Source organism: Neomonachus schauinslandi, chromosome 8 (assembly GCF_002201575.2).
Source record: "Neomonachus schauinslandi chromosome 8, ASM220157v2, whole genome shotgun sequence".
NCBI classification, from domain to species: Eukaryota; Metazoa; Chordata; class Mammalia; order Carnivora; family Phocidae; genus Neomonachus; species Neomonachus schauinslandi.
The window spans coordinates 115,375,778-115,388,392 of record NC_058410.1 but is presented as its reverse complement, the minus strand read 5'-3'; the positions used below and the strand labels follow the sequence as shown (position 1 = coordinate 115,388,392).

The 12,615-nt window shown below is 56.9% G+C and overlaps 1 protein-coding gene across 2 annotated transcripts in view; it reads right to left on the bottom strand.

The window, feature by feature from the left end:
* The window catches only part of GRM4 (glutamate metabotropic receptor 4), a 105,143-nt gene that overhangs the window by 52,061 nt on the left and 40,467 nt on the right, over nt 1-12,615 (bottom strand). For both annotated transcript variants that reach the window (XM_021684584.1, XM_021684585.1), the window contains exon 2: nt 11,505-11,721. In XM_021684584.1, the coding sequence (XP_021540259.1) occupies nt 11,505-11,721 (217 nt within the window). The remainder of the gene's footprint in view (nt 1-11,504; nt 11,722-12,615) is intronic.

The window sequence follows — 12,615 nt, the reverse complement described above, 5'->3', positions numbered from 1 at the left end:
GGGGGGGGGGGGGGGGGGGGGGGGGGGGGGGGGGGGCGGCGCACTGCCACTGTCCATGGTGCTGAACCCAGGAGCGCATGGGTGACCTCCCATCCACATGCAATCTAGGAGCAAGTCCTTCCGGCTTGAGCTTCAAAATACACCCTAAATCTGTCCCTTCTCATCATCCCCACCCCCAGTCTAAGCCATCAACATTTCTCACCTGTGGAGGAAGAGTGGCCTCCTCACTGGCATTCCTGCCTCAGCCCCTGCCCTCACACAACAGCTGGAAAGCTCCTATTAAACCCAAGTCTGTTAACATTCCTCCCCTGCTCACAATCCTCCAATAGTTCCCATCTCATTCAGAACAAAAGTTAAGATCCTCCCAGTGGCCCACAAGGCCCCACGTGATCTGCCCCTCTTCTACTTCCCTCTACCTCACTCACTCTGCTCCTGCCTCTTGGTTATTCCCCAAATGCCAGGCAGGCTCCCACATCAGGGCCTTTGCACTTGCTGGTGTCTCTGCCTGGGGCACTCTTCCCAGAGATCACAAGCCTCACTCTCTTACTGCATTTGGGGCTCTGCTCAAATGCTACCTCTTCAGAAAGGCCTTCCCTGATCACCTTATATGAGATAATCTTCCCTACCTGGCCCTCTCTGCCCACTTATGCTGCTTTATTCTTCTCCATAACATGCCATCAGCTCCTATCTGAAATTGTATTATATAATGATGCATTTACTTGTTTGCGTAAGCTCCTCTGGCCCTCTCCCCAAATGGGAGCTCACAAGGCCAAGGATCTTCATCTGTTTGGTCCACTGCCATATGCCCGGTATCCTGGTGCAATGCCTGGTACACAGTAGGTGCTCAATAAATATTTATCCAGCAAATGAATGAATTACCATACAGAGGTGAGAGAGAAAGTGACTGAAGAGGAGAAGAAATGCCCCTCTCCTCACCAGCTACATCCCACAAAGCTGGCTCTATGTGATTTAGAGGCCTGGACTCCATCTTTCTGAGTCCTTCAAAACCCCAGGAACATAAGGGAAACCAGCACTGAAGGAGTGACCACCAAGGGATATGTCCCTCCCCACCTCTGGGGCTTGTTAGACAGGATCTCTCACAGACTCCTACACAATCACCATGACTTGGTGACTCCTGATCCATCCCCCCCACCCCCCCCCCACACACACACACACTCCCCATCAGAGGAGCCCCTCCACCTCCTCCTTCTCCCCTGGTCCTGAGCAGAACCTCTGGCCTTTGTTGGGGGCAGTCCTCCTATGTCCCTCCCCACAGCTGACCCATCAGTGTCTCCCTGGAGAAAGACAGGTGACAGGAACAAATACTTCATTGAGGGAAGACTCCACCTTCCTTCTCTCAAGCTCCCGAGTCACACAAACCTAAGTGCCAACCCCACCTCAGCCACTGACAAGCAGTGGGGGCCCAGGCTCTCCTGTGGGCATACTGAGCCACACTCACTTCTATTAAAAAAAAAAAAAAAGGACAATTCTCAGAGTGGCTGTGTAGGGGCTGACACTGGGGCCAGAGCCTGGCAGCTTCTGTGAAGATGGTTAATGAGATGTCCCTAAGAAATATGTATATTAAAACACAAGGAGACAGGCACTGGGGTGGCTCAGTCAGTGAAGCATCTACCCTCGGCTCAGGTCATGATCCTGGGGTCCTGGGATCCAGTCCTGCACTGGGCTACCTGCTCAGCAGGGAGTCTGCTTCTCCCTCTGCCTGCCGCTCCCCCTGCTTGTGCACGCTCTCTCTCTCTCTCTGACAAATAAAACCTTTAAAAAAAAAAAAAAAAAAAGGAGATTCAGGGGTCTTCACCCAGGCCAGGCCAGGCTGGCTGAGGGGCCAATGCAGGAGTTGGAGCCTGTTGGGGCTCAAAGACTCTGGGAAGAGGGCTGGTGGACACGGAATAATAAGCAAAAATGGCTACAAGCATCCCTCAGTGTGTCCACCTGTGTGAGCCCATTGAAGAAGGCACCCAGCCCCTTCCTGGTCTTACCAATGAAGAACAGGAGGCTCAGGAAGGGAAAGGGACTTGCCTAAGGTCACATAGGAGTAGAGGATGAGTCTGAGACACCCAGGACACTCAACAGCCCCATACAGGCCTGAAGTAGGAAGTCTCAGGGTGACGAAGAAAGAAAACGGTGAGCTCACAGGGTCTTTCCAGAGCTGCAGGGAAAAAGCAGTATGGGGCTTGCTTCAGCTACATCTCCAAGGAGCTCAGAGTGGGGGGTACTGGGGACCCCACCTCTGACAGGAAAACAGGCTGAAGTCCAGCAGTCAGCCAACAGGTGAAGAGGGTCCCTGGAGGTCAAGTCCCAAACCCGAGCAGGGAAGGTCACTGGCCTTCACCGCTTGCTCTTTAACAAAGGGGAAGAGCTCAGAGGGATCAGGTTAGTGTGCACAGGGCTCCTCTGGGGGCTCAGGTTGGCGCCCAGCAACAAGAGACATACTGGAAGCTGGAGGCCAACCCTATGGTACCTGGACTTCCATGTGGCAAGGACAGATAGAAAAGCCAAGAGAGGCACCTGGGTGGCTCAGTTGGTTAAACGTCTGCCTTCAGCTCAGATCGTGATCCCAGGGTCCTGGGATCAAGCCCCACATTGGGCTCCCTGTTCAGGGGGGAGTCTGCTTCTCTGCCCCTCCCCTGGCTTGTGCTCTCTCTCACTCGCTTACTCACTCTCTCTCTCTCAAATAAATAAATAAAATCTTAAAAAAAAAAAAAAAGCCAAGAGAGGTGAGTGAGGCATGCAGAGCTGCACGCTGGGGCAGCTCCGAGGTCCCCTAACCCATCACCTTCACGTTGGTCATCAAGCTGACACTCCACAAGGGAAAGTAACAGGCCCAGGGTTACGTGGCCACCCAGAGACAGAGGCAGAACTAGACTGGGCCCCTGCGCCCCCACTCTGATTAGTCACGGCGACAACTGACACCTTTGGCAGCATGGTGTTTCGTGTGCTGAGGGCCTTACACCGATTCACTCACTTCATGCTCATAGCAACCTAAAAAGCGGGTACTATCGATATCCACCTTTCACCAGGTGGAAACTGAGGCCCAGAGACCCTGAGGGACTGCTCACGGTGGTGCAGCTCCTGGTGGCAGAGCCAGCATCTGGACTCTCAACCACTCTGCCCTACTGCAGTGTCCAGGGGACAGGGTTCAGAAGGTCAAAGCTACAACGGGGCTGCCACCAACAAAGGGAAGTTTTTTTAAACCCCAAAGAAATATTCAAACGTGTTCCACAAAGGAGGCTGGTGAGAGAAAATGTTGCTTCCTGTCCAAGAGGGCAGGCATGCAAACTCAGAGCAACAAGGGCTTGGCGGCTAACATCTTCCTCCTCCTGTCACTCCCGTCAAGCTTGGAGGCAAACGCAGAACGGATCACGGCCCCGCTGTGATAGGCCAGGGTGAACACATCAAAGACGAACTGCAGAGAGCAGGAAAAGTGACCCAATGACACCCAACCCAGGGGACTCACAGAATCAAGAGGTGTCAGCACCCTGCCAAAGGCCAGAGTGGCAGAGAAATCAGAGTGGACAGGCCAAGTCTCCAAGGCGGGCCAGGCAAGTTCGGGCTTCGTCTTCACAGCAGTACGGAGATTGACCTGGCAATCACCAAGCAGTCACATTGATGCCAGCACCTTGCCAATCTCCAAGCGCCAGCCAGGAGACCCAGCTGGCGCATGGTGGGCCTCGTGGCCCGGCAGGGGGTGCGCATGCCAGGTCCACTTAATTTCCACCTACGTTAGAGTGACGGGCAGCACACCAAGGCAGTGGAAGACGTGATGGGTCTCAAGTTCAGGGCAGCCTGGTTGCTAAGCTAGAATGGTGGCGACTGGCTGCGAGGTGGGGCCCACTTTTGCTCAGCATCCTTGGAGAATGCATGGCCGGTGGGCAGGGCATCCTGGGCCCTGGCTGCCGGGTCCCTGTGCTGTGGCTTCAGGAAGCACCTGGGGGGAGAGTCCAGAGGTCTCCCCCTGAGAAGATGCTGCAAGCTCATACACACCAAGCTAAAGCCAGTGGCAGGACTCCTCCCTGCTTCCGGCCCCCCGGCCCCTTGGCTAATGTCAACCACATTTCATCTGATTGGGGGTGAGAAGATTGCATGCTCCAGGCTCTGTCCCTGTGCAATTGGTCCCAATCATCCCTGAACCAAAAGACCAAACTCTGAAGCATCCCCATTTGACACCCATTCCTTTAGGTCTTGAGGGATGTCTTCTTTTCCAGCACTTCTATGAGAGCCTTTGTTGATGGAGAAAAATGCCTGGAGCCCGGCACCCTGGACTGTGAGGACACAGCCTACGGGGGGCAGAGCTAGACGCTGGAGATGGAGACGCTGGAGAAGGCCTCCTTCTCTCCTCCTGTTACAGAGGAGAGAAGGAGGCCCCAGAAGGGCAGTGACAGACCCAAGGACACAGGGCTGGTCATCTGTTGGCTCACGTGTTCATTCTATCAACATCTATTAAGGCCCCGCTGTGTGCAAGGGAGGGCGAGAAGCACAGAGCCAAGTGAGCCCTGTCCTTCCCCAGCATCAGGGGGTGCAGAGCCATATGAAAGAGGCTCAGGGAAAGTTCAGTAGGCACTGTGGTGGGTGTACTTGAGGCTTCCCAGGTGGTGAGCCCTGGGGACCATCATCCTCCCTCCAGGTGAGCATCTCTGCGTGGGGGGAGAGCAGATGAGGGAAGCCTGCAGGGAGGCAGGGCCTTGGCCTGAGCCTTAAGGGCAGAGAGGACCCCCCAGGGTCCTGAGCAAGTGGGACACAGCAAGTGGAAATGGTGTGTGCTAATACATTCCCTGGGGTAAGCCGACATGACCCCAACTGCCAAAAAAAATTAAAATACAGCATTGGCTTGAAAAAACTCTGCTCAGCTCTGTCTTGCATTGGTCCCTGTCCCATGGCCACTAGGACCAGGCCAAGCCCCTCAGCGGGGTCCCATCTGCCTGACTCACTCCTACCTCTTGCTCATGCTGTTCCCCCAGCTGGCATGCCCTTCCCCTCCTCTTCACTTGTCTAAGCCCGTCTTGCTGGGCCAGGTCCCGTGCAGCCCTGCAGTATAGCTCTTCCTTTAACAGATGCATCATCACATCCCTTCATTCACTTATTCAGGCAAACTCTACTGAGTCCTACTGCACGCAGGGCAGGGCGCGAGGTCTGGTGGTGTACCGTTCCTCCCGTGCCCACCGAGAGCCAGCAGGGCCCCTAACTCCTCTTCTCACACCGGGGCTGCCTACATGGGGGGGTGCGAAGCCTAAGCCAGCTGGGAAACTCAAGCAGGTCTGAAAGGCTGAGCATCCTCCCCTTCCTGCCCTCCGGGGCAGGCAGCCCCTCAGGATGAAGAATCCCAAGACAGGCACTGTCGCAAGAAATGAGAGGAAGTGGAGCCCCACATCTCAGCCTGATGCAGCTACAGAGCGGCCCTGAGCTCTCATATCCCTTCTTCTGCCTCCAGGAAAGGATTCTGTCCTCGGGGAGTCAGGAGAGGGCCGGGGCCAGCCAGGGAGCTCACTGGGGGAGGAAGCTGGGTCCCGGGGCCACCCGACCCAACCCCAGGTGCCTCTGCTCTGTCGGCCTCCGTCTGCCCTTCTGCAGGCTGGGAGAACAACCTCAGGCCCCTGGGAGAAGAGCTAGAGAAGTAAGTAGCTGGGGGCTGGGCTTTATGGTCACCCATTCCCTAGACATTTACTAGGCAGTACTATGTGCCAGGGACTGACCTAGGGATGCAGCTGAGAGCAAAATGGGCAAAAAACCTCTGCCTTTGTGGACCATAAACAAATATAAATTCACTTGTCAAGTGCTATAAGAAAAATAGAGCCAGGAACAGGGAAAGGAGAGTAACCGGCCAGGGGAGGGGCTATCTTAGATACTGTGGTCAGAAAGGCCTCTCTGAAGAGGGGACAGCTGGGAAGACACCTGAATATACGGAGGATGTGGGCCAAGTGGATATTCAGGGAAAGACAGTTCCAGGCAGAGGGGCCAGCCAGTGCAGAGGCCCTGAGGTGGGCTGATGCCCAGAGTGCTAGAGGAGCAGTGAGGAGGCAGGTGTGGCTGCAGCAGAGAGATGGAGGGGAGAAGAAGGAGAAAAGGCCAGGGGCAGCGGGAAGGGAAGCAGGCATTCTGTCCACCATTAGGGGGTCTTGGATCCTGGGGGCACCCTGGGACAAACCTCTCCTCTCTGGTTTCCCAGATACATAAGCAGAGCCAGCACCCCCAACCCCGGTACCACAAATCTTTCCAGCTGGCCAAGCTCTTCCCCCATCCCCTTGGAGCCTCCAGGAGGAGAGCGTTCCTTTTACAGCAAGAGAAGATGAGTCCAGAGATGTCACATAAGCAGTGGGATGAGGAGGCGCCCCAGCCTTGAGCCTCGGCTGCCGGCCCTGCCAGTCTCCATCCGTGCTGCTGCGCTGACCCGAGCCATCTAAATGCAAGTCTGACGCTCAGCCCTGGGAGCTGGAGCTGGAGGTCAGACCAGCAACAGCTTGACTCACCAGTGTCTCCGGAATACCAATAGGGGACACAGGGACACAGCGGGGAGATGAGGCTTTGGAACTTCTCACTGAGCAAGGGACAGGACGTCCTCCAAGGAGCAGGCTGACCCATCCACCCCCGCCCCTTCCTGCCCTGTCACCACCCAGAGCGGCCATCTTGTTCCCACCCTAGGAGCACAGGCCTGGATGTGCCCAGGGTGCTGGAATCGCTCACCAGAGAGGACCAGAACCAAAGCCCCCAGGCGACCCCATGGAGAAGCCCCTGCCAGGAGCTGGCCTGTGTCTTTCCTGCCACATGCACCAGAGGTGGGGGAACCACCTGCTGGATTCAAATTCCACTCCTGCTATTTTCCAGCTGTGTGACCTCAGGGGAGTTGCTTAACCTCTCTGATCCTCAGTTTTGCCATCCATATAATGGGGTTGTCTTGAGGGCTAAATGAGTTAATATGCATGAAGTACATAAAACAAGCGTTGGTCCAGGCGCCTGGGTGGCTCAGTTGGTTAAGCGACTGCCTTTGGCTCAGGTCATGATCCTGGAGTCCCGGGATCGAGTCCCGCATCGGGCTCCCTGCTCGGCAGGGAGTCTGCTTCCCCCTCTGACCCCCCTCCCTCTCATGCTCTCTGTCTCTCATTCTCTCTGTCTCAAATAAATAAATAAAATCTTAAAAAAAAAAAAAACAAGAGTTGGTCCATAGAAGGACTCCATCAATATTACCTACTAATATCATCCATTCTCCCATCACCCACACAGGAGGCCTGGGCTGCTACTCAGCACTTCTGTTTGACCTTGAGCAGGCCCCTTAACTTCCCTGAGCCTTTGTTTTCCTCATCCGTGAAATGGAGTACTACAGGAAGTAAACTGAGGCTCACATGGGGCCCCATGGGCAGAGAAATGCTGTGGGGGTATAAAAGTTTATACCCCAGACCCCAACCCTGAGGGGGCCCAGGATGGTGGAGGGAGGCACTGAGGACAGGGCCACGTTGGTACCACCCCCTCAGGCTGTCTCCCTCCCGGGGTGACTAACTCCCATTGTCTCCAGAGCCCAGGCGGGGCCTGCTCGGCATGCCTAATCCCAGGTTTTACTCAGCAGCCTGGCCAGGAGGACGGAGTCCTGGCGTTCAAAGATGGGGAAATGCACCAGATGCCTCATGCGAGCATGCACACACACAAAGGCCTGTCCACGGACACCCCTACCGAGGCAGGCCCCCCAATCACATGTCCAGAAAATCACATACATGCAGCCCTCACCCCGACGCGTGTCCCGCCCTAGCTGCCTTTGGAGCTCACCTCGCTGCCCGGGCACCACCAGCCCAGCTGTCCTGTCCTAGCCTCATCCCTGAACATGACCTACAGCTACTGTTAGTGCCCAGCCTGGTCCCCGCGGGCCCTCCAGCTCTCCCTGGGCCTCCCTAGGAGTGGCCAGGCGACAGGGAGGGCTGCAGCCCAGGCAGCGGGACCCCAGATAAGAGCCCTCTGATGTGTGTTTCTGAGCTCCCACATCCGTGGGCCAGAAGCACATTCCGTTCTGGCAGCGACCAGGTTTATCCCCATTTCACAGGTGAGAAAACCAAAACCGAGCAGCTGAGTGACTGTCCCGGGCTCTCACAGCCAAGAGGCAGCCAAGCCAGAGCCCAGATCTGTCTTCCAGAAGCTGCCCGTTAACCACACGCTGCCACCTCGGTGATTCGGGCGGCGGGGAGACAGACAGCCTGGCTCCAAGTCCTGCTCCAATACCTCGCTGTGTGAGCCTGGGCAAGCCACCTCACCCCTTGGAGCCTCAGTTCCCCCCTCTGTAAAATGGGAACAGAAACACTGGACCCACAACGTTGTCACCAGGATTCGTGATAGTGCAGGGAGGCTGCCTGGTACAGGGCAGAGCTCAACCAAGGGCCACAGGATGGCCTGGGGCATGAGCCACATGACTGAATGATTGGGGTGGGAGAGCACGGCGCTGATGGGGGCTGGAAAACGCTGGCCAGGGCTTTCTTTAAGCCCCGTGCCAATGGCCCAACCCATGCTGAGTGCTACACAAGAGCTCCCCACCCAGAGGACAGAGCTGGGTTCCAGTCCCTGGTCCTCCACATCCTGCTTATATGGCCTTGGGGAAATGACCTACTCCTTTGGGCCTCAGTTTCTTCATCTATAAAATGGACGCAATGGTGCTCCCCTGCAGGACCCCAAGCCCACACAGCAGGCACCCAGGACTCGCTGGCCAAGCTCTCCCCTCAGCTCTGATGTGCATCCTCCGCCTGGCAAGCACGCCCTCCCCTCTACTCCGCTGCCTGGCACTCCTCTGAGCAACTCACAGATGATTTATACTTCAGAGGACGAATCAATACCATATACGGCCAAAGACATCTTTAATCTTTCACAGGGATTAGGCTACAAGGTACAGCGGCCTCTTTCTACAGGCCGCTCAGTTCTGATTTCAATTTGGCCAGCTGGAGCGCGGCTTTCTCTCTCCTTTTCTTTTCACCCACCCAGAGACGTTCCTCCAAATCAAATTTCATTTAGCAGGTGGGGTGGGGAGGCCTAAAGGCCCATACACGAGAGCGGGCCCAGCCAGGGCCCCGGGGCTGCAACGGGAGACAGGAGGAGGGTCTAAGGACGTGGGAGGTCAGGCCTTCGGTGATGGGATGGGGTGCAGGGGGCGCTGTGAGGGACACCTGCGCCAGGCCAGGAGTGCCCCTGAGCCACAGGCCCTGGCAGCACAGCTAGTTCTCTTCTTTTTCTAGAATTCCTCTGTAAAAGTCTTGAGTAGACTATATATTCTCTGACCACCAAATGCCTGATTAGATGCTTGTGGAAAATTCAAACAATAGTCCAAGTTTCAGCCAAAATGCAATACCTAGGGACGCCTGGGTGGCTCAGTCGGTGAAGCGTCTGCCTTCGGCTCAGGTCATGATCCCAGGGTCCTGGGATCAAGCCCCGTGTCAGGCTCCTTGCTCAGTGGGGAGTCTGCTTCTCCCTCGCCCTCTGCCTGCTGTTCCCCCTGCTTATGCTCTCTCTCTCTGACAAATAAATAAATAAAATCTTTTTTTTAAAAAATGCAATACCTAGACCTCACCCCAATCCCATGCCTCTCGCACCCTTAAGATGTCAGCAAGTGTCCCTCCAGGCTGTGTGTGTATGTGTGTGTGTGTGTGTGTGTCTGTCATGCCCCCATCTGTGGGAAACGGGGGCAGAAGATGGAGTGATGACTACAAAAGCAGTTATGACCTCTAGCCCTGGAGCCAGACCGCCTGGCTTCAAATCCCTTCTCTACCCGTTTACCTGTATGACCTGGGGCTGGTTATTATTAGGCCTCTCTATGCCTCAGCTTCCTCCCCTCTAAAATGGGGGTGTCTACCTCACTGGGTAGGGAGGATTACCGGGGACAACAGGTGTCAAACGTGTGCTCAGCAGCTGTGAGGCGCATAGGGAGAGCTACCTGAGTACCAGGAGTGGCTTCTAGGTCCCTCGTGCCCAGGACTGAATACCACGGAACACTAAAATTCTAGGCTTTCTGTCCCTCCTTCTAGCACCTTTGTCCCCAAATCCTGTAGAGACTGCACCTGAAACAGAGGGCAGTGGGCTCGTTTGGGAAAGGATGCCAGCCATTGAGGACAGGAACCCGGCAGAGTGCGGTGGGTGGGGCCAGCCCCGAGAGAGGGGCCGGTGTCGTGCTGGAGCAAAGCAGTAAAGGACATGTGGGCAGCCAGAGGGAGGGGGCTGTAGCACCACCAGGGGGCCCCAGGGAGCTGCAGCCCACCTGCCTGGAGGTGGGAGTGGGGGCCCATCCAGCCCATGCTCCCCTCTGCCTGGCCAGCCGCCGGCGTGGCGAGTGGCCTGGAGCCCGGCCATCAGTCAGGGCCGCCCCACTTCTGTCCTGTCTACCAGGCTGCAGGCTCCTGAGCTGCTCTGGCTGTACAATTAAAGGGGCTTATCTGAGACTTAGAGCAGGATGATGCCCACAGGGTGTTACCAACACCAGCCTCTGGATACTCTGTGGTTCCCCAGGAAAAGCAATTAGAGTCCCAGGGCTACGCACGTATAAATATACAGATGCCATCCTCCAAGGTCGAGGGCACCACAGTGAGCTATTTAGAGATAGAGCCTTGGGAGAGGCCAGGGGCCCCTCTGCCAGGAGCTGGGTCTGTCAGGAGGGGAGGAGCCTGTCTGCTTCCCCCCAACACCCCACCCTCAATGAACTGGACTGCTTGGCAAGGCTCACCCAGACCCAGGTGGAGCCCCCGACCCAGGGGACTGACTGCTGGGCTGGCCACCCACCGCCACGGCCCCGTGTGCAGGCTGCCCTCCTCAGCATGGCCATCAGAACCGACCCTCTGAGCGGGCCAGGCTTCAGGCTGCCCGGAGTGTTAACCCTTGCTGTGCCAGCCTCTTATTGCTTGTGGATATCTAAAACTTTATCCCTGGAGCTTCTGAGGACAATTAAGGGAAGGCGGGGAGCTTAATGGGGGGAAAGGGGGCTTGTGGTAAGGTTGATGGGGGGTGGGGGAGACCTCCAGGAGAGCACATCTCTTTCCCAGCTCCTCACATCCCACCCACAGGCACCTACTTCCCTGAAGCCACAAGGAACCAGCATAGCGCTGCCCGCCCCGGTCTCTCCCTCCCACCACACAGCCAATGCCTCACACAACCCTGGCTCCCAGGACCTGCTGGCTGAGCCCCATCTCCTGGGTCCCTGAGACCCTCACTAAACAAAACCACCTCCACCCCATCCCCTTCTCCCTCTGCCTGAGAACAGCACTGTTCCACTGGATCCCATGACAGAAATATCAACAGTCCCTCCGTCTGCCTGGCCTAGTCGGCAAAAGTCATTCCCATCCACCCCCTAGTCCTGGGGGCTACCTAGCCGGCCAGCAAGGCCATGGACAGCTCCCCAGGGCCCAGGGGACAGACGGAGGTCCACGAGGGGAATGGCCCGGGGCAGGCAGAGCCCACGGCAGGACCCAGAGAGCCTCTCAGGCAGCGCTGGGCCACTGTGCCCTGACATCCCCCTGTTCCCGAGCATGACTCACCATCCTCCCGGGACTTCTGGATGAAGGCCTCCACGCCGCTCTCGCCGTAGCTGCCCTCCGAGGCCAGTGTGGACACGTAGTTCCACTTGAGGGCGCGGACGATGTCTACCATGGCCTGGGCCTGGTACGTGTCTGAGGGCACCACGCGGGAGAAGAAGTCGTAGCGGCTGTTGTCACTCAGGTCAGGGGCTGTGGAGGCGTAGCTGATCTGGGGGATCTGGGGGCGAGAGGGGCCGCTGATGGGGGTGGCTGGCATCCCCACCGTGCCCAGCCAGCACCACATCACTCCACAACAGTCTCCTTCCCATCCCCCTAGCCTCGGGACTGCCCCAGCCCTTCTTGTCCTGAGGGAGACCCTGTGATGTCAGCTGGGTGGGTCCTAGCCCGCTTGACACAGGAGGAAACTAAGGCCCAGAAGTGTGAGCAGCTGGTTGGGTAGCCCTCCCCTGGCTCCAGCCCAGAGTCCCAATGCTTCCCACCTCCTCTCAGCTGCCCCCACTGCCAGGCTTCCCCAGGTCCTCCCCATCCCCAGTGGGAGTGAGACTGACATCAGGGTGAGAAGTGACTGGCGCATCAGCATCAAGCCCTCCTCTTCCAGAAAAGTGTCCCAACCAGCATCACCTGGGTCCTGTGTCTGGTGGTACCCCAAACACACACACACACACACAAACAAACACCAGGGAATCATACAGGATTACACACATAAACACACACTGGAGCCTCTGGGTGCCTCCATTTACAAAAGGGCTGGAAGATCCCAGCAGGGGAAAATCCCTAGGTAGATGACACAGTTCAGGCTGTGGATGGGGTGGGGATGAGGGTGTCAAGAGGGGCCCTGAGACGTCATTTGGCCCATCACCCTCCCCCAGGCAGCCCCTCATGTCAGCACCCAGCAGACGCCGAACTCACAGCTCCTTCGTCCTGCCCAGCTCAGAGGAGACAGAGCCTGGGTCCCCATCATTATCCCACATCCCTGGCCACCCAGAGGATGGAATCACAGGAAGACAGAGTGGGTGAGGTCCCCAGGAAGTCCCTCTCTCCACAGCCTGGGACACAGGGTCCAGACAGGCCTCCATGGCAGATTCCAGCACCCTGCCCCCAGCCCTGGTGC